Here is a 25,427-nt window from a genome sequence, read left to right as displayed (position 1 = left end):
TAATCAACCTTATTTTAAATGCTCTGTTGTGAGCTTGGGTGAGATGAGCTTTTGTATTTATTGACTGATGAAAAGTGATGTCATAAATGCTCCAGTTTTATATATGCCATTTACCAAAAACAGCTCATAGATTATCTTTAAATACTAATGTTCCTATTGCATACATGAGAAGCTTCAGTGAAAGAGGATAGAAAACAAGTGCAGGCAGAGAATATATCTCATTGTAGAAAAGTAATATTTTACTTTTACATTCATGGTATTTATACCATTTACCAAAAAATAGTGCATAAGTTTTTTTGTATTTGATGGATGGGGGAGTTGGACACAGTTGATGATGTTCAGGAATAACTCCTTCCTCTATATCCATGAATTATTCCTGGTGGACCTCAAGGGACCATATAGGATGGTGGAATTGCCCAAGTCAGCTGCATGCAAGGCAAGCAACCTACCTGCTCTGCTATCACTTCAGCCCCAATAAGTTATTTTTTAAAGAAAAACCTAAAACATGAGACATTTTAATAAAAAGTGATAGGAAGAAGTACACAGTTAGATTACATTTCATTGTGGAACTGTACTATTTCTCTCACATAAGTTGACCTGTTGTGTGGAGGAGGTAGACGGGGCTTTTAAGGAGATAGCAATAATTATCTATGCTCTTTCTAACCAGGGAATTCTGGAGCTCGTCCCCCACTCCCATTACATCCCGCGGTAAGTGTTAGTTGCAGTATCCTGACTGTGAAACACAATCATAAGCATTTTTTAGTCAAACAATATAATAAATATTGCTGCTAATACACTTGACTATTGCTTATATTTTAGGGAAACCATTATTGCTGGTGAATTCCAGCTAATATCATCCTGTTTTCTTTTCTTTTTAATTTTAATAATTGATTGACTGATTGATTGGTTTTTGGGCCACACCCAGTGGTGCTCAGGGGTTACTCCTGGATCTGCACTCAGAAATAGCCCCTGGCAGGCAGGGGGACCATATGAGATGCCTGGAATCAAACCAGGTCCCTCCTGATGTGACCACATGCAAGGCAAATAAACTAATGCTGTGCTATCTCTCCAGCCCCAATATCAGCCTGTTTTTATGTTAGACAAATTTGCTTAATTTCTGGCTAGGTTAATTCTCCACTTTCTGAAAGTATACCCAATGATCACAAAACCTAGTACATAGTTAGGTAGATAGATGCCTTCTGTTTGATTTGGGAGGTAATCACACCTATTGTTCATACCCCAACTTAAACCTTTTATTTGAACCTAAGTCCATGATCCACGTGTGTGATAATTGTCACATGTCTTCTAGATTAGTGTCAATATCACGATTCACATCCAATCATCTCAGCCACTGTTCTCAGATTACCTGATCTTTCTGTGAACTGGTTTACTATGATTTAAGTAGAAGAAGGCTTGGGATGGATGCTTAGTGATATGAAACTAGGAAAAATCCAAAGAAGGAATGAGCAGGGTGGTCTCAAGACCCTTTACCCTCTTCATGCTGTAGGACATAGAAATGTCACTTGACTACATTCTGCACGTGGGTGTGCCGGAAGTTGAGAGATAGAGAGAGGGAGGTAGTGAGAATGAGAGAGATAGAATGAGAAAGAGAGGAAGAAGAGGAGAGGAGAGGGAAAGGATGAGAAGAGAAGAGAAAGAAGAGAAGAGGAGAGGAGAGGAGAAGAGAAGAGAAGAGAAGAGAAGAGAAGAGAAGAGAAGAGAAGAGAAGAGAAGAGAAGAGAAGAGAAGAGAAGAGAAGAGAAGAGAAGAGAAGAGAAGAATCTTATCTCTGTCCTGCATCTGCACAATTATAAACTTCTGAAGGTTTATATTCAAAGCAGGAACACATACTTTGCTGCTGTGGGTCAAAAGGTGGGAACACTTAACTATCGATTTTGGGTCTCCTTTTTTTACTTCCATTTGTAAAGTGGTAAATATTCCTTCCCATATGGGATTGTGCTCACTATGCTTGCCTATTATCTTCAGAGAATATGACCAACAGAAAGCAGAATGCCCTCTGCTTCAATTCTCCAGAAGACATCCAGACATAACATTGACCATCAGATTGAAGCACAGGCATTTGCTGAAATGTCAGTGTCAGTCAAGTTAGAGACAATGACCACATTAACTTCTATTTCTTTCCCCTCCCTTACACAGCTAAGGGGCTTAGTGATTTAATATGGTTGAGGGTTTGGGATGAAGAACTCTCCAAATAATTCAGTCCTAAGCTTCAGGAAGTTCAGCCCTGGGGTAACACTTTAGTGACTGGTAAAATTCAGACAGGGAAAAATATTCCTATCCTAATGAATGCTTCTCAGTGAATTCCAAATGTCCCACAGAACTAGGGGAACTAAAAAAGAAACATAACCAGGCAATCAGATTAACTTTTAGTTTTGTTAGCATGATTTGTGACTTAATCATTCTTTATGAAACATGGACTTACTAACATTACAATTCCAATTGTATAGACTTCTATGGGATATAGCACCAAAATGTTTTTTCCAGATCCTTCCACTCAGAGGGCAACATAAGTGTTTGTAATGTTAATCCCTTCAGCAGGATCTACAGGGGGCAGCTGAGCATGTCTACCAGGTACCTGTGTTTGTTTGCTGAAACACTGATTCTTCCTCTTTGCTGTCATGGTTTCTAGAGTTGGTCAACTGGATTAATCTCAAGAATCAAATCATACTCCTTCCCCAAGCCTGGCCAGAGAAAGGTGCTAACACGTCCCCTGCTTGTTCTCCCTCACGGAGTGGTAGGACTGACTCACACTCAGCCCCCACTTGCCCCCACTTGCCCTCGGTTGTCACGTGCACTGCCTGCCACCCTCTTTGCTCAGCTCTGCAGTGTTGGTGCTCACTGTGCTTTCCATGTGGGTCCTAGTCATTCTGCCGCCATGCCCAGGCCCATGAGCCTGCTCTCTGCTCATGTGCACTGCTGAATGTCACTGCAGTCCACTCACAGGAATGACTGTTTCTCACAGGAAAGTCACTGTCATAGCACACAAGCCACTACTGAAATGCCAAAATTGAAAGTGGTAGTATTACAGTAATTAGCTGTATGGATTCTATGCAGGAAATCCAAGGCTTAGTGGTCACTGCTCTGTGAGGGCTAGAGGCTAGGTTTTAGGTGCCCAATGCCACTAATAGTTCATCATGGTAGTAGATTTCTAATACACACTTTAGTACCCTTATAAAGACAGTGAGGAATTTGAGGATGAGGAGTGCTACTTCGTTGACCTTAAAGTGATGCATTTTAATATTTAAAATAAGAAGGAAATTGGGGCCAAAGTGATAGTACAGTTAGTAAGGCATTTTTCTTGTATGCAGTGACCTGGACTCAATCCCAGCTCTTTATATGGTCCCTTAACCTTCCAGGTATGATTTCTGAACCCAGAGGCAGGAGTAATCCCTAAGTGCTGCTGGCTATGGCCCAAACTCCCCCCCCCCCCAAAAAAAAAAAAAACCAGAAGGAAATAAAGAAAAGCATTCTTTAACTTGACTTATTTCTAAAGAAGAACATCTCCTTCATATACACAGATGCATACACACATACACACACACACACACACATACACATAGAACAAGTATCTGAACACCTTTTCTTCTTTTCTATTTTTCTCACTGGTGACATAAAATTGATCCACTTATTAGCAATAGTTTCTACTGTAATTTCTGCTAGTATTTCTTCTGGATATTTTAGTATATGGCTAGCTATTAGTTGGCTATTAGTAATGTGAGTTAGGTGGGTTAGAATCAAGATTAAAAGCTGGAAGGTGCCAAGTTTATTTAGCAGTCACTCTCCAATAAGATATGCATACTAAAATGTCTCAATCTTGTTGACCATATAAGTGAGTTTAATGCAGTGTTCAAATGTGAGAATTGTGGAGTAGGCCTAAATGAAATAATACTTTCTGTGTCCATGTTATGGTCAGTATTGATCAGCTCATAGGACATATGATTTTTTTTTTGTGGTTTTTGGGTCAACCCGGCAGTGCTCAGGGGTTACTCCTGGCTTCATGCTCAGAAATTGCTCCTGGCAGGCACAGGGGACCATATGGGACGCCGGGATTCGAACCGATGACCTTCTGCATGAAAGGCAAACGCCTTACCTCCATGCTATCTCTCCGGCCCCAGGACATATGATTTGAGGGTGACAGCAATGGGCTTGCCTGTGCACAGATAAATGTGTTAAAAATTGGGGAACCAATTTTCAAAATGTTCTCTTTGCTAGTATTCCTTTTGCCCTGTGGCTTTGTGTCTGATTCCAGCCACCACGAGCAGCCTGTTGGGGGTTTTTAGGTTTTTGCTTTTGTTTTTTTAGACCACAACCAGCGATGCTCAGAGGTTTTTCCTGGCTCTATATGTGGGAATCACTTCTGGTGGTATTTTATTGAAACCATTGTGATTTACAATTCTCACAGTTAGGTTTCAGACATACAATGAATCAGAGCCAATCCTACCCTAGTGTTGAACCTTCCTACACCAAGCTCCCAGTGTGTTTCCCTTTGCCGCCAAGCCTGCCAATACAACAGGCTCATTTAAAGTTTAGATTGTTAGAGTTTTGGTCTCTTGATTCCATTGTTGTTGACTTTGGCTTGGATATTTAGTTCTGCTCTTTATTAACTCCACCAATGTACCTGAGACCACTTGTACCCTGGCCCCCATCCTTTCATATTTGTGTTACTCCTCCTCTCAGTTCATTTCCTTTTCTTCACTATACTGTGGGGCCAAAGGTGTTCAAGACAACTTCCATTTAGGCCATTGCATTTCTTCATTCAGTTATTCTAAAATACCACATATAAGTGATTTAATTCTTATTTCTCCTTCTTCTCAATTACTTCATTTAACATAATATGTTCAGTCCCATCCATGTTGCAGTAAATTGCATGATTGCATTATTACTTACAGCTATGTGGATTAATCTCAATATTATATATATATATATATATATATATATATATATATATATATATATATAGCACATCTTCATCATCCACTTGTCCTTTTGGGACACTTAGCTTGACTTCAAGTCTTAGCTATTGTACTGAGAACTGCAATAAATAGTGATGGGCATATGTCTCTTTGGATGAATGTTTTTCTGTCCAGGTAGTATTAATTTTTAAGGCATTTTTTATTTAGGCCATACCCAGCATTTCTCAGGGCTTACTCCTGGCTCCAGGTTCAAAGAAACCTATTGACTGGGCTTGGAGGTACTAGAAATCAAACCAGGGTTATCTGCATGCAAGGCAATTGCCCTGCTATTGTACTATTTGTTTGGCCCAAAGTTTTTGGTTTTGTTGTTTTTTGTGTTTTAGGCCACATCTAGTAGTGCTCATGGCTTAGTCTTGGATCTATACTCAGAAATTACTCTTGGAAGTGCTGGGTGACCACATGATATGCAAGGGAGAGAACTGGGTTTACTGTGTCTACAGAAAGCACCCTATCCACTAAAATTTTTAATAAATATATATCTTCTCCAAATTAATTTCAATATTTAAATATGAGAAAAGATGATCTAGCACATCACAGAAAAAGTAAAAGTTCTGAAAGTGAAAGTTCTGGTAGTTGTGCCCCACCTATCTGACAATGATAATGACCCCCTTGGTTCTTGGTAACAGGGTGATCAGCAGAGTAGGGCCCCATACTTTGTACATGGGAGAAGAGTGATATTCTGTGAGCACCAAGAAAGGCAATTTCACAACAATCATCAACATGAAGGTACATGTAGCTCCAGTCCCATGGCGAACTAGTGTTTTACAACACCAAATTGTTGGAAATTATTTCACAAATAGTGACTGTCCTGTTTAATAACCAGTGATGAATAAAAGACCTGTGGGAATGTCTACTATTATCTGTGTGCCGAGGTGCAAATGACTTCTTAAATTTGATCAATTCCAAAGCAGTTTTTAATAACTCAAGCACAAAAGGGCTTCTTAGAACTAGAACTAATTTATTGTATAAACAGTTCCTGACAAGTTTATTTTTATTTGAGTATTATTATAAGATTATTATTATACATATTATTATAAGGTCACTTAACATTTCATAATATAGCACAGGGTAGTTAAACTCAAACTTTTCTGTAGAAATTTGTGACATTTTTCCCAATTATAATTGAGGTATCAAATCTTAAATAATGTGAATGATAATGTCTCACACATATAATGTCCTAATCCCACACCCATCACTGGAGTGTCAATTTCCTTCCACCAAGGTCCTTTGATCTCCTCCTATTCACACCCACCACCCATCTGTATCGCATTTAAATACTTAACATAGAAAGAAATATCTATAGCTAAAAATCCAAGTGTGATCCATCCCTCCCACTACAACACACACTTGCATGAAGACCAATTGACCTTTAAGGAAATTATTAATAGCAGATTAGTCTTTACTCCCTTAAACCTGCCCATTTTTGAAGAAAAAATGGGCAGAGTTTTAATAATGCCTTTCATAAAAACTAAAATAAAACTAAAAATTTGTGTTTCAAATTTTCCCAAAACTGCATTGTTATAAACACAGAATTCTCTTTTCCTTAGTTGTGGAAATAAATTTATCTTAGTTGTGGAAATGTTACAAAATTCTAATTGAGTTTATCAAGAATAAAGTTGCTTGCAGACAGGTTGAATTCTACAATTCTTCCTAGTTCTTCTAGAGAGAGGCAGGGAAAGAAATTCTCAGGTCACTCCTGTAATGCTGAAACGCGGGGCTAGACATGTGTGAAAATGGATTTCCACATCCCTATAAAAGGCGGAAGTTTCCTTCTGAAGTGAGAGAAGATCTATTGTAAGTCAGATGCATCTTCCCCCCACTTGTACTCCCCACCAAAACCATAGTCTCATCATTGAGAATAAAAATCTTTGGTTTGTGCCACCAATACAGCTAAACTGGCAGCTTTGTTACTGCCATCTTGACTAACATGGTACTGCATATTTTCCTTTAGTTTTCTTTTTGTGGGAGTAGAGGGGTTAAGTGGGAACAGCATACCTAAAAGTTCTCAGAATTTACTCTTCAGGAGGAGGTGCATGCAAGGCATACTGTTGCCTGAGTTAGAAGGAGCCCCAAACCCTGCCAGGATTAACTACTGAGCACAAAACCAAGAGTAACCACTGAGCATTACAGGTTGTAGCCTACCCACCCCCAAAAAATAAATTTCAAGAAATATGGATGTCAGAGAGAGGAAATGGATGACAGGCAGGGAGTTCTTCAACTCAAGAAACTCTGGCTTAGATAAGCCCCTGAGATCTAACAAGTGTTCCTCTTTGGTTCTTAAAGACACTTCAAGAAGAGCTGTTAAACACATTTGTGCTTAAAGTTAACCCTGAACAATAGAAGAATAACCCTTAGGGAACACACTTTATAGCCTAACATAATTTTCTTTTCATTATTGCAAAATGGTCTGGTTTTTATAGCATTCAGATTTGCAGGGGAAAGTTTCCAAAAATTTCCTCTTTGGAAAAAGGAAAGTTGAGAGTTAAGATTGCTAATGCCATCTAGTGGTCACCATGCATGTTTGCCCTATTTTTTGAATGGGAAAAGGTTTCTTCTCACCTTACACCTGCTATGTGAGCATGAAAGATGATTCTATTGGCTAAGGCAGAATAAATCATAAATACACAGTAAAAATAGTTGACAAATGTAATTTTATTAAATATATAATAACCAACACTTCTCTCATGTATTAGTATTCCTTAGAGTTCATTCTTTCTAAAGTCCACAAATTATTTTTAATTAGACATTAACTTAGAGGGATAAATTTTGTTACTTATCTACTCAGTAGTCTGTCCCTTGAGTACTTTAGGAACAATATAATGTGCTTGTGTCTCTCATAAGGTAGTCGTCTCTTCAACCAGTCCAGGGAAAACGTATCATTTACCTACCAAGAGCTGCTCCTGAGTGCAATGTTCACCCTTGTCCTGAGACTATGGAGAAGCCCAAAGCATCAGGGCAGAATCTTTACCATGATCATGATGTCAGGGCAGTACTGAGGGTCTAAAAATGGTGGTCTGGAATAGGTAGTATGGAAGTAGAGGAGCCAGTCTCTAAAGCTGAAAATATTGTGCCTGACTTCCAAAGGAGAACCGCATTCATGTCATCATCCATGGATAAAATGAACTCCTCAGGATGGGCATTTCTCTGTACAGATGTTTGCTTTGCTGTGTCTATCCTATGAGTGTGCCAGTACTCTTGATAGTATATTTTTTCATAGCTCTAACTCAGTTTTAAGACTCTTTCTCACTGAGTACATATGTTAGCTATTTCCATAGTTATTTGTTCAAGCCTTGTGTAGATCTGCTCTGAAAAACATTCTGTCAAGGGGTGAGGTAGCACACCAGCATTAAGTCATTGTAGTTTGAGGGGTGGAGGTCTGAAGAGTAAAAGAAAGTTTCATGTCCTCTCTTTGTCTTCATGACTGGTCCTGGGTCCTGGAAGTTGTGTCTTTGTCTTAAGAACTTTGCTGCCTCAGAGAACATAAAAGAAGTTTAAATGATATTAAATGTTCACAGGAATGAGAATTTTTTTAAATTGATTTATTTTTATTCTGGAATTTTATATAGCAGTAAATTAAAAGGAGTTCCAATTAGAATGCTTGAGATTTTTCTAATTTTTCATCAGGAGTTTCTCAAGACAGTGAGAAGTAAAATCACAGCACATCTAATAATCCTAGAACCCACATATAGCTTTCAAAGAGTCTTGGTTATGTGGAATTTCTCAGACTTAATTCTGTCTTTGGGGGTAAAGACTTGAAAAAGAATTTAATTTTTTCAGTCACATTAGCTTACCCCTCACATCTCCCTGTTTGCAGATGTCCCATTCATTCATTCATTCATTTACTATCTTTTATATACTCATTTATTCATTCTTTTATCCACTCACTCATTCTTTCATTCACTCACTCATTCTTTCACTTACTGGCTCATTTTTTTCATTCACTAATTTACACACATATTATGACATTCACACTGAACAACGGGCATGGCAAAGCTTTAATGCAATAATAAGTGACTTCCCTGGAACATCAGATTTTATTATTCCTGTTATCATGAACACTGCTGCTAGCCAATTCAGTAACAGTGCCAACATGGTGTCTAAGGAAATGGATCTGGTGAGTGTTTGTCTCTCAACCCTGTCAAAGAGCAGCTACTCTATGGCACTTTGGAGACAGTGCAAATGAGGAAGTCAAGGTTTGGCAAATGGCACATTGCATCTTCAATTGCTTCTGGTTCATAGGCCAGAGGTACTAGGGAAGAAGAAAAGGATTTGGGTGTGCCAGAAATAAAGTGACAGTGGACTAGTAAGCTTATTGTGTCTTCTTCCTGCAGTTTCTCTAAAATCTGGCAGTATCTCATTTCTTTTTGGCCAGTGTTTAGGCACTGAAAAGTAAATGGAAATAGAATGTTTCTACTCAACTCGCACCCAAACTAAAATAGTTTGAATTGTAGAGTGGGGGAGGAGTTAAGGGGTGTCAGGTTGGGGTTTCCTTATGAATTAAAATAAACAGAAACACCATCTTTTCAGTTGAACATAAGGGTGGACAGGAAAGGCTTGAAAGAGAAAATGGAAAGTTTACGAAGCTTTAGAATTTATTCTTAGCATTTAGAATTTATTCCATGACACAAATGACTGCTTATCAAATAAATAATTGGAAAGGTCAGCGTTACTAAAAACCAAGATTTCACCATAGATTACTTTGTCATTCTTTAGTTCTCAGACCTCAGTGAAAGGGAAAGTCAATATCCTTTAGGGTAACAGAGATTACCTTCTCACATCCTTCATAACAAGGATGAGAATGGTTTAGCACATCTCATAGCTTGGGTCAGCCATCTTCCACCTGAGATCTCTGGCTTCCCAGACATTTTTCCTTCTGGAACCATCTAACCAGATGTTGCCCACTGGCCATCCAAGATGGCAAAGATAGTGCACAGGTGCTTTAGGTTGAGATATGGGTGGAAGCATCTGCAGAGTGTTTTCACTCTGTGCATTTGAATAGAAAATGCATGGTGAAGGAAAAGGACTCCAAGTGGAGAAAGGAAATACTATGCATTTCTTCATCCTATGGCTGGTGGGAAGGATCTTAAAGGGCTTGCAAGGGGTGGCGGAGGAAAATTCCTCCAATGGTCAGGTCTTTCCCAATGCCTCTGAGATACTTTTAGACTTGAGTGGAAAGAGCCTGATTTTTGGCATCTGTCATAGTGCCCAGGCAGTGGCCTGAAGAATGAGATATTCCTTGTGATGTTTCCTCTCTCTTCTTGTCTTCCTTTGTCTTTCTCGCATAAGTTATGGTATGACTATATGAACAACAAAAAAATAATTGCACATCTCCTCAACTGTGTGTCAGTGAGAAACATGACCTGTTGTCATTGTGTGCTTCAGCCCTCCACCCCCTCCTCTTCTCAAGGGAACCGGCCAGAGAGCACCTTCAACCCCTATGAGCCAGAAGTGGGTCCCTGGGCACCGGAACGAGGTGAGATATGCACATTTAGCCTCTGGACACTTAGAACACAAATACCTTTTGTGGTCACTTGCAGATGGCCTAGTCTTTATCATTGTCATCCAGTTGTCTGACAGCAGGAGCACATGTCGCAGTTCTGTGAATAGTGCGACTGGGTTAGTTGCAAGTGTCTGTGAGCTCTGCTAAATAATGAGCTCTGAGAAATATGATCATATAATACTTGTATTGTTCCAAGCCTGCACTTCTATGGCAATAGTCTTCCCAAAAGAATAGAATGTGCTTTTTATTGAATCTTTGCAGAAGGCCCCATTCTGCTAATTGAGGAGTTGGGGGAGTGTCTTAGATGCTAAGTTCTAAAAGCGTGGAGGGAATTGACTAATTTGGAGTGGGCAAAATGTCCTCTCCATGACATCCTTCTTGGACTTGTTTTAAACAAAGAATTGAATCACCCACTTGGTTTTTATGGAGTCCCCAAATAATATTTCTGACTGATTAACTGTATACAGGAGCCTAAGACTATCACCAACCATTGCCTCTCACTAAATTGTGTCCTGAAAGGCTCAGGATTTTGGCCAAGGGTCAGTCAAAATGCAGGCTTATGCCTCAGGGCCTTCTAGAGGAGCATGTGGTTTGGGGATGGAGCAGCTAGTGGGGCAGCCAGCAGCTCTGGTTTTCCACTCAACTTGGGCCTCTTGGCCTTTGTAGGAGAGCTCCAGAGGATGAGGCCAGGCAGCCAGACCCCTAGCTTATTTTAAAGCCATGTCTGTAGCTTTTATAACATTGCCTGAGTATACTTGCTGTCCCTTAACTCTCTAACAGAAGCCAACAAGGGAGGTAGCATCATCATTACCTTTTGCAGGCACAAAAGGTCAAGAATTTTTAGACAGAGCTTAAGGTCACCTCCTTCTCTTTAGTAGCTCTCCAAAAGTTGTGAGCTGCCCTTGTCCCAGTGCTGGAAGGCAGGTGTGTCGCCAGAGTGTGCATTTTAGGGAGACAGGTGAGGGGTCCAGCTCAGGGGTCCAGCCACAGAGTTGTGTGCTCTACATTGCAGAAGTGCAAAGAGAAGCCTTGCCTATGGACACGGAAGTGTACGAGAGCCCTTATGCAGACCCTGAGGAGATTCGGCCCAAGGAAGTTTACCTGGATCCAAAGCTGCTGACCTTGGAGGATAAGGAATTAGGCTCAGGCAACTTTGGGACTGTGAAGAAGGGCTACTACCAGATGAAGAAGTAAGTGTTCACACTTTCCCTATGACCCTTCTGATAAGACCAACCAGAGTTGAACCATCTATGCTTCCTGCCCCCAAATTCATACTCAGAACTGAGTCCAGCAGGAAAAAACCTTTTATTTGTTTTCTTTGATTTAGAATATTCTTATCTCTTACTCAGGAATTAATCCTGGCAGTGTTCTGAGGTACCCTGTGGGATACTGATCATCAGAATACAAAGAAAATGACCTACCCCCTACACATCACTCTGACACAAAACCTTTTTTATTTCTTTTTTCAAATTAACATCCTAGTGTTTCATTTCTGATGCCATTATCTTGACAACATCTGCTATATCTATTAACCAGTTATAGTTTTTTTGCCTTGCTGACAATTATAAAATATAAATTATATTATATATATAAAATTATAAAATATAAAAAAGGCCAGAGTAATAGCAAAATAGGGAGGGAATTGTCCTTGCATGTGGCTGATCTGTGATTTGATCTCTGAAATGCCATATGGTCACCTGAGCTTGCCAGGAGTAATTTCAGAGGAAAGAACATTGCTCGGTGTGGCCCTCAAAACACAGAACCAAACAAAAACAACAAAATAAAGTAAAAAAAGAAAATTTGAGCAATCATAATCCTTGTTTATATTTAAATAATAGAGGGGAAAAGTCATCAAAATTAATAATGATATCTTGTGTCAACTGCTTGAGAATTAAAATAAAAATAGTAAAAAACATATTTGTACCCTATTCTACCCTTACTAATCCTTAGTGTATTTTTCTTGCTTTTTATATAGATAGACATATCTCTTTTTTATTTACTTTAAATAAATTATTACATTTATTTAACATGATAATTCAGTGATACCAAGTGTATTCATAAATTTCCTTTGACTTTCTAGTTGTGTCTTGTTTAACTAATCCAGAATTCTCAATGACAAATATTGAACTGTAATTGGATCTTTGCTGTAGCCAGTCATTTCAAATAATAATATATTAACCATCAATTAAAATTGCTAAATTATCCTAATTTATTTATATTTGAGTCACTCTTTAGAAAATATCCTCACACATATTATTAATACTGGTTTCTAAAGTCCTTTAGAATAAACCCTCTTTTTGAATATATATGTTTGAATTATGTTGTTGATAGTAAATATAATTGTGTTAATTGATTGATATATTTTAAGTTTAAAGAACTGTTGTACTTTTATTCTTCAGAAAGTAATGTGTATGATTCAGAGACTAAGAATATAGATAAAAGTGTTCACTGAAACTCTTGCTATTAATTTTTTCCCTTTCACAGGAGTGTACATATGTGTATGTGTATACACACAAAAACATATTCATGTATTCTTTAGACTCATTTCCATGCTATGGAAAATATGTCAGTAATCTTGTTTCTAAATCAGAATTATGTTTGATGGGAACTAGAGAGATAGCATAGAGAATAGGGCTCTTGCCTTGCATGGAGCTAACCTGGGTTTAATCTCTGGCATCCTGTATGGTTCCCAAGCCCTGATAGGATTGATCCCTCAATGTAGGAACATGAGTAAGCCTTGAGCACTGTCAGTGTGGCCAAAAACCAAGATATATAAATAAATAAATGTAAATGAACCACATTAGGGGCCACACCCAAACAAATTAATTAAATAATTGCAATATAAATGAATGAAAATGTTTCTCATATATGATGATTTCTTTCTCAGAGTTGTGAAAACAGTGGCTGTGAAAATACTGAAGAATGAGGCCAATGATCCTACTCTGAAAGATGAGTTACTAACAGAAGCCAATGTCATGCAGCAACTTGACAACCCTTACATCGTGCGCATGATTGGGATTTGTGAAGCTGAGTCTTGGATGCTAGTGATGGAGATGGCAGAACTTGGTCCACTCAATAAATACTTGCAGCAGAACAGGTATCTTGGAACTGAGAACTATGAGCCACCCAATCTCTCCAACAAATTATCTCCTTTTCTCTACCTTCCCAATGTTTGTCCACACTCAGGGGCCTTGAGAAAATAGGGAACATAAACTGTAATCTTTGTAATTGCTTTTTACTTCATATTATTTTAACGAAGCACTGTCACAACACTTTGTTGTTCCTCCTCACCCTGTTTTGGCCTAATTATAGAAATAATTGATTCACTAGAATATCTTGGAAAGCATGCCCTCCTCACTAAGCAGAACACATTCTATTAAAAATTTAAATATGCATTGTATATGTGTTACCTCCCATATTCCACTGACTGCATTCATGTGAGTAATTGCTTCTGAAAATTTCACTGACTTTTAGTGGTTATAACCATTAATGGATTTATCATGCTGTGTTCATCCACAGCTAATGTTAAGTTTGAGGACTTTCTGGGACTATTTCATAATAATAGTGAATAAGTTTAGGCCATTTGCTACATTATGTTTATACTTTACTAAGATAGGGTTTTCAGTTTCCTAAAAAGAAAGGTTGATACCTTCCTTTTTACAGACAAGAAACTGAGATTTGGGGTTGGTTTTGTTATCTGCCAATACAAGTATTTGAACTGAATCCATGGAGAGACAGGTATGACTTTCCTCTTTTACAATTTGCATGTATATCTTGAACACTAGAGGAGTAGGGATTTTTTAATAGCTCTAGATTCACTAGCTATCAGTTATTTTGCTACTACTCATGATCTTTATTTAAGAATAGAAAAATGAGAGAATTCATCTTTGATCTATCTGAAAAGTAAAATTTCTCTGAAATGCATCTCTTCTATGGTTGCTGACGACACATTTGGGAATTTTAGGCATGTCAAGGACAAGAACATCATAGAACTGGTTCATCAGGTTTCTATGGGAATGAAGTATTTGGAGGAGAGTAATTTTGTACACAGAGATTTGGCTGCAAGAAATGTACTGCTGGTAACTCAACATTATGCGAAGATCAGTGATTTTGGGCTCTCCAAAGCACTCCGTGCTGATGAAAACTACTACAAGGTAGGAATGATTTAGCCATTATTCAAAGCATCTGACTTTGTTTGGAGGGCACACCCAATGGTGGTCAGGGGATACTCTTGGCTCTGTGCTCAGAAATTGCTTTTGGCAGGCTAAGGAGACCATATAGGATGCCAGGGATTAAATCTGGGTCTGTCCCAGGTCTGTTGCTTGCAAGACAAACACCCTACCACTGTGCTAACACTCTGGCCCCAGGTTAGTGTCTTGACTAAGTATCTCTTCATGGGCAGCTTCACTCTAGTACTAGGGGCAGGCTTGTAATTGCTGCCATTTAATTGTGGAGGGGGGGGGTGGGGCACGACTGGGTTGGTCAGGGCTTACTCCTTGCTCTCAGCTCAAGAATAACTTCTGACAGGCTCTGAGGTCCATATGTGGTACCTGGTCTGGTCATATGCAAGGCAAGCACCATCCCTGATAAAAGTTCCTTCCCAGCTATTAACATGTTTGTAACCAACGTGCCTTTCTTTAATAAATTATTAAAGAAAAATAAATAAAAATAAAAATACAAGAAATTTTGTCTGATTCCATACAATATGTATAAAACATAATGTCAAATTTTTAAATTTTATTTTATTTGTCAAGTTGCTGATAAAATACATTTGTGTGGAATATTTTGTGCAACAATATATTATTCTTTCGTTGTTGTTGTTGTTGTTGTTGGGCCACACCCATTGATACTCAGGGGTTACTCCTGGCTATGCGCTCAGAAATCTGTCATAGCAGGGCTTGTATTCTCTCTTTATAAGACAGAATGAGACCACTCCCCCCAATTGTAAGGACATGACCCATTCATCCATTCATGGATACTGAAGTCTTCCACCTTAGGCCACTGTGACTATGCTACAAGGAATATAGGTATCTTCAGTGTTATTTCTTATGAACATTTCCTTCTGCTTTCCTCCCAGGCACAAACCCATGGGAAGTGGCCGGTGAAGTGGTATGCTCCAGAGTGCATCAACTACTACAAATTCTCCAGCAAGAGTGATGTTTGGAGCTTTGGGGTGCTAATGTGGGAAGCGTTTTCCTATGGGCAGAAGCCATATCGGGTGAGTGACTGGATTTTGATTTCCTAATCAGACAACCAGCAGAACAAATTAGTGCTAGAGTATAGAATATAGTATAGAATATAGAGTATAGAATATAGAACCATGGAATTCTTGGGGAGGGTTGTTTTTTGTTTTGTTTTGTTTTGTTTGTTTGTTTTGGTTTTGGGGCCATACCCAGCGGTGCTCAGGGGTTACTCCCGGCTGTTTGCTCAGAAATAGCTCCTGGCAGGCATGGGGGACCATATGGAACACCGGGATTCGAACCAACCACCTTAGGTCCTGGATGGGCTGCTTGCAAGGCAAACACTGCTATGCTATCTCTCCGAGCCCGAACCTTGGAATTCTTAAAAGCCAGACACCCTATCTGAAATTTTTGTTACTTCTAACAAAGGATAATTCCTATATTCTCTGGTCATGCTACATTGAAAAGCAAAGCAAATATTTGATGTTAGCAGAACAGGATTTTGTTTCAATTGTGTTTTATAAACATAAATATGCATAAAAATGTATCCAGGGGCACCAATTATAGTTGAAATACACATAATGGTTGATTCTGCATCAGATTTATTGCTAGCATACTTAAAATTAAAATATGTCCCCATAAGTACATAAGACCAGGACTATAGCTTAACACATTTTCACAGATACCTGGAAACCAACCCCATAGTAAAAGACAGAATCTTCCCCCTGCATGATCAAATCTGTTCTCATTTCAAGATCCTGGATTAGGTTCTCTTGTACATTATATGGGTGCAATCATACTATACTGTCCAATTTTGTTTGGAAGGCTGATTTATTTGTTATTTGGCTTAATTTTTAAATTTACATCAGATTTCCAAAACTCATATGTATTTTTGTGCATTTTAGGGAATGAAAGGAAGTGAAGTTTCTGCCATGCTAGAAAAAGGAGAAAGGATGGGGTGCCCTGTTGGGTGTCCAAGAGAGATGTATGAGCTAATGAACCTGTGCTGGACATATGAGTGAGTATTCAGATATCTGGAGATTTTTCCAGAGGCCCTAGTGCCAGAAGAAATGCCTGAAAATAACAGAAGCAAGAATGCTGTCCTTGAGTGAATTAGCAATGGCTCACTTCTAAACAGACAGTGGGTGAAATACTTTCTTCTAAAGCCATGCCTTTAAACTCTTTGTGTGTGTGTGTGTGTGTGTGTGTGTGTGTGTGTGTGTGTGTGTGTGTGTGTGTGTGTGTGTGTATTTGTCAAAGCACTGGGCTGGAAGTAGCCAATGAGCACCATCAAATAAACAAACACAAAGATTCGAAATGCCAATTTATTGGAAGCCACACCTTGTGGTGCTCAGGAGCTACTCCCAGCCCTGTGCTTTGAGGTCATGCCTAGCAGTATTTGCAGGGCTATTGGGGTGCTGGGTATCAAACAAACCCTGATCTTCTACATGCAGTCTGTGCTCCAGCTTATGAGTTGTCTCTAAGGCCCACACTTGTTTTCTTTCATTGAAAGAAATTTAGACAATCACTCCAATCCAGAATTTTAGCATTTAAGTGTAAAATTAGCAACTGAGAGCAAGAGGATGGAGTCAGGGAGGAGGCATGGTTAAAATAAAAAGAAAATTTTGTTAGAGTCTAGTCTAGTGTCCTAGATCCTATTTGACACCAAGGAACAAGGACATGTTTAGGAGAAAGTCACATATTTTTCTAATTCCTCATCAACTTTACTTACATGCTGGCCAATTGATATAAGCTTTCTATGAACCTTTTCCCCAAAGCAAAATGCTCTGCTTTTGGGCACTGCACTCAGAGTCTGTTCAGTGCACCTTTCATCCTGTCTCATGTGAGACATACAGAAATAAGGGCAGTGCAGTGAAAAGAGGAAAACCAAAATGTACTTCCTCGGAATCAGGGGAGGGTCAGAACTGAGAATCACAGCAGTGTCTTTGACTTTATTGGGTGGCCTGTGAATATTTTATTGGCATTTTATGGATGTGGTGAGACAGGAATGTCTGAGTTAAGCTATGCAGTGAATGCTATGAGTGAATGCTATATCCCCCCTCAAGCAAGGCCTTAGAGATGAGCTGTTGGTTATTTTCCTCAACATTATACCTAATAACATTGAGGGTGTATTACGTCCTGGTTCATTCCCAGCCAATTGCCCCTTACCTCTGTGCCTCAGATTTAGTGCAACAGTTACCATCACTGGGCCTGGCCCCTAAAAACATTTAAATGAAGAAAATAAAAGAAATGATTATGAACAAATGTAATTTGAGGAACTATAATACTTGCCAAAGACCTACGTCAAGGGTCAGATTGGAGGGTTGGAGAGAGTAAAGCATGTAGGATACTTCTTTTACATTGACCCCAGTTCAATCCTTGGAATGATACTTGGAACTCTGCCACATGTGGTTCCAAAACCATGGAAAAGATCAGATTTGCTCTCAGAACTGACAGTTGATGTTCTAGGAACAATTTAAGAATCAAGAATCAAAGATTCGAGGTGGCGCTAGAGGTAAGGTATCTGCCTTGCAAACGCTAGCCCAGGAAGGACCTCAGTTCGATCCCCCAGCGTCCCATATGGTCCCCCCAACCCAGGGGCGATTTCTGAGCACTCAGCCAGGAGTAACCCCTGAGCATCAAATGGGTGTGGCCCAAAAAACAAACAAACAAACAAAAAAGAATCAAGATTATTCCAGATGCTTTTAGATATATTATGTTAGGGGCATCAGCTGCTATTATAATGGCGAGTGAACCTAGTGCAGTTCACTGTATGGACAGTTGCCCTATAGTGAGGAGGCAGGTGTTTCCCTTTCTGCTTCTAAGAATCAAAGAATGGGCCTGCTGGAATTTTAGTCCCTGTGGCACCCTTCTAGCCCAGAGCTACTTCTCTCACCTGGCTATTAGGGCTAAAGGGAGACTTTCAGCATGTAGGTAGAGTGAAATGTTAGTTGTAGTCAATCAAAGGCAGACCTGGTCATGGCCATGTCTTACAGTCTTAACTTAACTCCCCATTTCCAAAGTAGAATCCTGAGAAGACTTGACTAGTCAGGACCAGACATTTTCAAAAATTGAAGGTCCAGATTAGACATTTAAAATGTGTGTGAACATGCATACAGGCATATGTGTGTGGTGGGTTGATACAAATAACAGAAGACAAATTACCTCAAGATGGTTTTCTAGCTTCTGGTCTGAGTCTGCTAAGAGCCCATAGTAAGAACCAAGTTCCTTCTGCCCCTTTTTGTGGTACCCCTAAAAGTCATAAACTGTGACTTGGGAGAAGAGAAGGCACCTACCCTGAGCATTGCCAGAATTTATTCCAATCATATGTATCTGTCTCCACCTTGCTGCATGCTTCTCATGGAGCTGTGAATTTGCTGGGAAGAGCAAGGCTCACCTGGCTCTGTGTAGAGCCATATGTACAGTCAGTACAGAGCACCAGCCAGTAGTAAGACCAATGGTTGCACTGGGCTGGGCACATATCCTTTGTTGGGGAAATGAGATCCCTCTTTCTTTCCTGGTTCTCAGCCCCTACCCTTCTTTTTAACGAATATAGACTTTCCTGAACTTTAATTTGGATATGTGTCCCCCACAGACATAACCACTTTGGAAAGGTGTAACCTAGGGCTTCATGATGTCAAAGAGTACTACTCTGGCCTGTTCTTCACCTATATCTCTATTCAACTACGGGAATTAAATGGGGAATTAAAGTCAAGACTTCAAGACAAGGCCTAAGAACCTTATACTGCCTGAAGGAAGAAAAATAAACTCTAAATCATTTTAAAACAAAAGAGAAACTAGGAAATCAGGGAGGTAGCTAAAAATGAGTGTTTCTGCAGTTCCTGATGTTCCTTTCCCTTGAACATTGTGTTTTTAGGAAAAAGAGGAATCATGCACAGTGGAAGGGGAGTTCACTGTGGATGAGGTTCCAGGAGATGAGTCAAGTGGAGTGCTATTATCCTGGTTCTGGTAGGGAGGCAGTGGTCCATGCTTTCTCTCACCAGAAAGAGCTGATGCCCTCACTTCCAGAATTGTTCTCTAGGGGCCAGAGATCTTACAGTGGATAAGATGCTGGCATTGCATGAGGCTGACCAAGAATCAATTCCCAGTACATCCACGTGGCCCCCAAGTCCCTCCAGGAATGATCCCTGAGCACAGAGTCATAAGTAAGCTCTGAGCACTATGTCCCCAAAACAAAACAAAATAAAAACTGTTCTTCTAAGGAGAACATGAAGGGGAAATGGTTCTGTGGATTCTCTGTACTAGGAGCCAGTTCAAGTGTCTCTTTTTAAAGGCACATGTTCCTCTAACATGTTGTCTCACCTGCAGACTTAGGTCACAGTCCCAATGCTGATCTTTGTCTTCCCCTTTAGCTTCTGACTTCAGGAACTGGTTCAATGAGTTCCTCCTGTATTTCTAGGAATCAGCCTTGATATCCAGGTATTAAGCATCTAGCAGTGGTCCTCAAACTTTTTAAACATGGGGCTTCACTGTCCCTCAATACCGTTGGAGGGCTGGACTATAGTAAAAACAAAAACTATGAACAAATTCCTATGCACACTGTATATATCTTATTTTGAAGTGAAGAAACAAAACAGGAACAAATACAATATGTGCCCCCTCTGGGTTGTAGTTTGAGGACCACTGAATAGGGTAGAAGTAGTAATGATAGCCAGCATCAAAAGTTAGAAATTTATCTTAGCAAACTTGATTTCCTTTACAATTGCTTTCTGCAGGTCGAATTTTATTCCATTGGTGTCCATAAAGGGCAAGAATGACTTTATAAAGACCTGTATGAAGACTGAAGAGTTTAATGGCATTGCCCTTGCCTTGCATGTGCTTGCCCTGGGTCTGATCTAATACCCAATATTGGCTAGATGAAATGCAATAGCGTTTTCAAAAATGATCAATAAATTCTAGAAGTAGAGAGATAGTATAAAAGTTAAGTTGCATGCAAAGCTGGTTTTAACCCAGTACCAAATACCCCCAAACTCTGGAGGCCCCTAAACACTATCTGTATGATCCTGATGACCTTTGAATAGCACTAAAGGGCTGAGGGATCCCTTGCACCATGGGTTTGAATGATACACATCCTCCAGTCCTTGCATTGAACCACCTTTCTGGTAACCAAGAAATCACTATGAGTATTCTTTGTCCCACTTAGCACCATTTTGAAATTTCTCCGCTCAGAAAGAATTTTCCCCCTCAGAAAAAGAAAAAAAAAACCTTCTTGGTCAAAAAAATTTCTGTCATGGTCAACAAAAATTCAAAACTACCAGGAACTGATCTGGTCATCCAGCCATTTTTCTCTGGCCAGGGAAAACTTTTGGGTATCTTGAATTGACTTCAGAGAAACTTCTACTAAGGTCCCTGCCCCCATGCCAGATGTTCTTCCTCTGATCATTTTGTCTTCAAATAACCCAGCCAAACATGTAACCAAGCACATTCTCTACCAGGGGTCCTCAAACTTTTTAAACAGGGGGCCAGTTCACTGTCCTTCAGACTGTTGGAGGGCCAGATTATAGTAAAAACAAAAATTGTGAACAAATTTCTATGCACACTGCATATATCTTATTTAGAAGTGAAGAAACAAAATGGGAATAAATACAATATGTGGCCCACGGGCCGTAGTTTGAGGACCATTGCCTAAGCCTACTGTGTGAGAAAGTCAGCAAAACTGCCTGTAACTGGGCCTGCAGGAACAGTAAAGGGTATTCAGGCCACAAATCAGCTGGAAAGTAATATTGTTCTAATCTTGTAAGGTTAAAAAGTAAGGTTGGATCAGGATTCATGCATCTCTGCATTTTTGCATGTAAGATGTAAGATTCTCAAATTTTTGTAGACATTGTATGTTGGTTCAGACATTCTATTCTGTCATGTTAATAATATTGTCCTCTTTGGCTCTAGAAGTTTAAGAGCAAGAAGGAGATGGTTCATTTATGTAGACATACATTTCCACCATGCATGCTCCTGCTTCCAGAAATGATCTCTACTTCTCCTTCTAGTACACTACATGGTCTTCGGTGTAATGTTCCTATAATGAGATCAAAAAGGAGGCCTGAGTCCTCAGCCATCGCCATAGCTGGCTAGTAAATTTCAAGAGTTTAATTATGCATTTTGCCTGTATTTAAAATCTGTAATTGAAAATACTGGTTTTGCTACAAAACAACCCATTTTTACACTACAGAAATTGTTCTGCCCTTTTCATGATGAGTGATGCCAAGTCCTGGTCCTTGTTCATAGACCTTGATTTTTCAATACTGAACAAAACCATTAAAACCACAGTAATAGTTGAAAAAGGCTAAATGGAAGTTGTATGTACAGCTGAACTTTGAGTTCTATTTTCTTTACTGTGCTTCTTATCATACTTACAATATATCCCAAAATATTTCTATTTAAGAAAAATATCTTCTGAGGAGGAGCGTTCTTAAAAATGTATCTTTTCGCTGATCCTATTTGGTACAGCCATGTTAGAGATAGCCACTATGCTTGTAAAAGTTTGTGTAGAGACAGCTCAAAAAAACCTTTTACTGTAGTTGCACACATAATACTCTCACCTGCCAACAGTGACTGAGAAGTAAGACATGGTAGGTTGAAGATCAACAATAGACAATATCTGGGGCCTAACAGTTTTGCCTTGCATGCAGCAGACCCGGAATTGATGATAGTTCGATTCCCGGCATTCCATATGGTCCCTGAGGTCATTGGTTCGAATCCCGGCATCCCAGATGGTCCCCTGTGCCTGCCAGGAGCTATTTTTGAGCACAGAGCCAGGAGTAATCACTGAGTGCTACTGACTGTGACCCCAAAACAAACAAACAAACAAAAGCAATAGACAATATATGGGTCTATGCTTCCACTGTGATAATTATAAAAGCACATTTTCAAACTCTTGCAGTCTGATTGGACTCTGAAGAAGAAAAGATTAAAATTTGCCCATATATTTTTTTCCTAAATGAGACTTTGAATCAAATATTGTCTATAAGCTTGTAGCATTTTCAGTCACAAAGATTTTCTGACATTAGAGCACTTTTTACTATGAAATTTTGGGCAGTGGATGAGAGGCCTGAACTTCGAAGATAGAACTTCTTAGTTCAAGTAAATTGGAGTCACCAGTAGATCTTATTAAGAACATATTGGGGTTCTAGAAATTTAAGGTATCCGGTGTGATTTTTATTTCAGATTTCTGGTCAACCTAGTGTTTGAAGCTGAAGATTTTAGTCATTTGTTGTTGGCAGAAGAATCCCAGCATGTAGACAAATAATAACATATTTTTCCCTCCACAGTGTTGAGAACAGGCCTGGATTCAAAGCAGTGGAATTACGGCTACGCAACTACTACTATGATGTGGTCAACTAATAATACATAACCTGTGACTGCATTTAACAAACAAGTAAAACATTCCAGAGGATTTGGGATTTTCATGTCTCCATCTCCCTCTGCCCATATGGGAAGTCCTGCCTTGAATGGGACATGCCCTGGCTCTTGTTTCCTAAAGTGTGTCTTGAAACAACCTTCAAAGCAGATGTGCCCAGAAGAGCTATAGGAAAAATGAAGAACCAGAGCAACTGTCATGGAGTCCTTCGTGGGCTTTCCGTAGCCTTTTTCCTTGCCTTTCCTTCCTGGGACACTGGGCAGACCTGGAAACACTTCCCCCTAGTGGTGGGTGTGCATCAGCTCTATTTTCCTTTTTTTTTTCTTTTTTTTCTTTTTATATATTTTATTTAAACACCTTGATTACATACATGATTGTGTTTGGGTTTCAGTCATGTAAAGAACACCACCCATCACCAGTGCAACATTCCCATCACCAATGTCCCAAATCTCCCTCCTCCCCACCCGACCCCCGCCTGTACTCTAGACAGGCTTTCCATTTCCCTCATACATTCTCATTATTAGGACAGTTCAAAATGTAGTTATTTCTCTAACTAAACTCATCCCTGTTTGGGGTGAGCTTCATGAGGTGAGCTGTAACTTCCAGCTCTTTTCTCTTTTGTGTCTGAAAATTATTATTGCAAGAATGTCATTCATTTTTTTTAAAACCCATAGATGAGTGAGACCATTCTGCATCTTTCTTTCTCTCTCTCTCTCTCTGACTTATTTTACTCAGCATCATAGATTCCATGTACATCCATGTATAGGAAAATTTCATGACTTCATCTCTCCTGATAGCTGCATAAAATTCCATTGTGTATAGGTACCACAGTTTCTTTAGCCATTCGTCTGTTGAAGGCTGTTTCCAGAGTCTTGCTATGGTAAATAAGTGCTGCAATGAATATAGGTGTAAGGAAGGGATTTTTGTATTGTATTTTTGTGTTCCTAGGGTATATTCCTAGGAGTGGTATAGCTGGGTAGTATGGGAGCTCGATTTCCAGTTTTTGGAGGAAATTGCTTTCCATATTGCTTTCCATAAAGGTTGAACTAGACGGCATTCCCACCAGCAGTGGATAAGAGTTCCTTTCTCTCCACATCCCCACCAATACTGTTTATTCTCATTCTTTGTGATGTGTGCCATTCTCTGTGGTGTGAGGTGGTACCTCACAGTTGTTTTGATTTGCATCTTCCTGAGATTAGTGATGTGGAGCATTTTTTCATGTGTCTTTTGGCCATTTGTATTTCTTCTTTGTCAAAGTGTCTGTCCATTTCTTCTCCCCATTTTTTGATGGGATTAGATGTTTTTTCCTTGTAAAGTTCTGTCAGTGCCTTGTATATTTTGGAGATTAGCCCCTTATCTGATGGGTATTGGGTGAATAGTTTCTCCCACTCAGTGGGTGGCTCTTGTATCCTGGGCACTATTTCACATTAGCTCTATTTTCAGTGCCCCAAGATACCCAAGGGACTTAGCTGTCTTTATAATTTGTGGTCTAAAAACCACAGAACTGACTCCTTGACTCTGAAAAGTTTTTACTGGTGATAAAGAGTGCTTTGAGACTTAAAAATACCAGTGCATTGTATTTGTGTGCGTGTGCGTGTGTGTGTGTGTGTGTGTGTGTGTGTGTGTGTGTGTGTGTGTGTGTGTGTGTGTTCCTCGGGTATATTCCTAGGAGTGGTATAGCTGGATTGTATGGGAGCTCAATTTCCAGTTTGTGAAGGAATCTCCATATTGCTTTCCATAAAGGTTGTACTAGACGGCATTCCCACCAGCAGTGAAAAAGAGTTCCTTTCTCTCCACATCCCCACCAGCACTGCTTGTTTTCCTTTTTTGTGATGTGTGCCAATCTCAGTGGTGTGAGGTGGTACCTCATAGTAGTTTTGATTTGCATCTCCCTGACAATTAATGATGCTGAGCATCTTTTCATGTGCCTTTTGGCCATTTGCCTTTCTTCTTTTTCAAAGTGTCTGTTCATTTCTTCTCCCCATTTTTTGATGGGGATAGTTTTTTTCTTGTATAGTTCTGTCAGTACCTTGTAAATTTTGGATATTAGCCCTTTATCTGATGAGTATTGGGTGAATAATTTCTCCCACTCAGTGGGTGGTCTTTGTATTCTGGGCACTATTTCCTTTGAAATGCAGAAGCTTCTCAGCTTAATATAGTCCCATCTGTTTATCTCTGCTTCCACTTGTTTGGAAAGAGCTGTCTCCTCCTTAAAGATGCCTTTAGTCTCAATGTCCTAGAGTGTTTCACCTACATGTTGTTCTATATACCTTATAGTTTCAGATCTGATATCAAGGTCTTTAATCCATTTGGATTTTACCTTTGTACATGGTGTTAGCTGGGGGTCTGAGTTCGCTTTTTTGCAAGTGGCTAACCAG

General features: G+C 39.5%; 1 protein-coding gene across 2 annotated transcripts in view; it reads left to right on the top strand.

The window, feature by feature from the left end:
* The window catches only part of SYK (spleen associated tyrosine kinase), a 67,565-nt gene extending 44,532 nt beyond the window's left edge, over positions 1–23,033 (top strand). Inside the window, exons 5-13 of one of the 2 annotated variants that reach the window (XM_049769559.1) lie at positions 668–708; positions 2,651–2,716; positions 10,377–10,467; positions 11,507–11,684; positions 13,382–13,591; positions 14,459–14,648; positions 15,572–15,712; positions 16,580–16,692; positions 22,961–23,033. In XM_049769559.1, the coding sequence (XP_049625516.1) occupies positions 668–708; positions 2,651–2,716; positions 10,377–10,467; positions 11,507–11,684; positions 13,382–13,591; positions 14,459–14,648; positions 15,572–15,712; positions 16,580–16,692; positions 22,961–23,033 (1,103 nt within the window). Of the gene's footprint in view, positions 1–667; positions 715–2,650; positions 2,717–10,376; positions 10,468–11,506; positions 11,685–13,381; positions 13,592–14,458; positions 14,649–15,571; positions 15,713–16,579; positions 16,693–22,960 lie in introns of both variants that reach the window. The other variant, XM_049769560.1, reaches the window with a different exon arrangement.
* The last annotated feature ends 2,394 nt before the right edge of the window (positions 23,034–25,427 follow it).

This window comes from Suncus etruscus, chromosome 3 (genome assembly GCF_024139225.1).
Source record: "Suncus etruscus isolate mSunEtr1 chromosome 3, mSunEtr1.pri.cur, whole genome shotgun sequence".
In the NCBI taxonomy this organism is placed as follows: Eukaryota; Metazoa; Chordata; class Mammalia; order Eulipotyphla; family Soricidae; genus Suncus; species Suncus etruscus.
The sequence above is the reverse complement of the archived record's forward strand: the minus strand, read 5'-3'. Positions and strand labels throughout refer to the sequence as shown.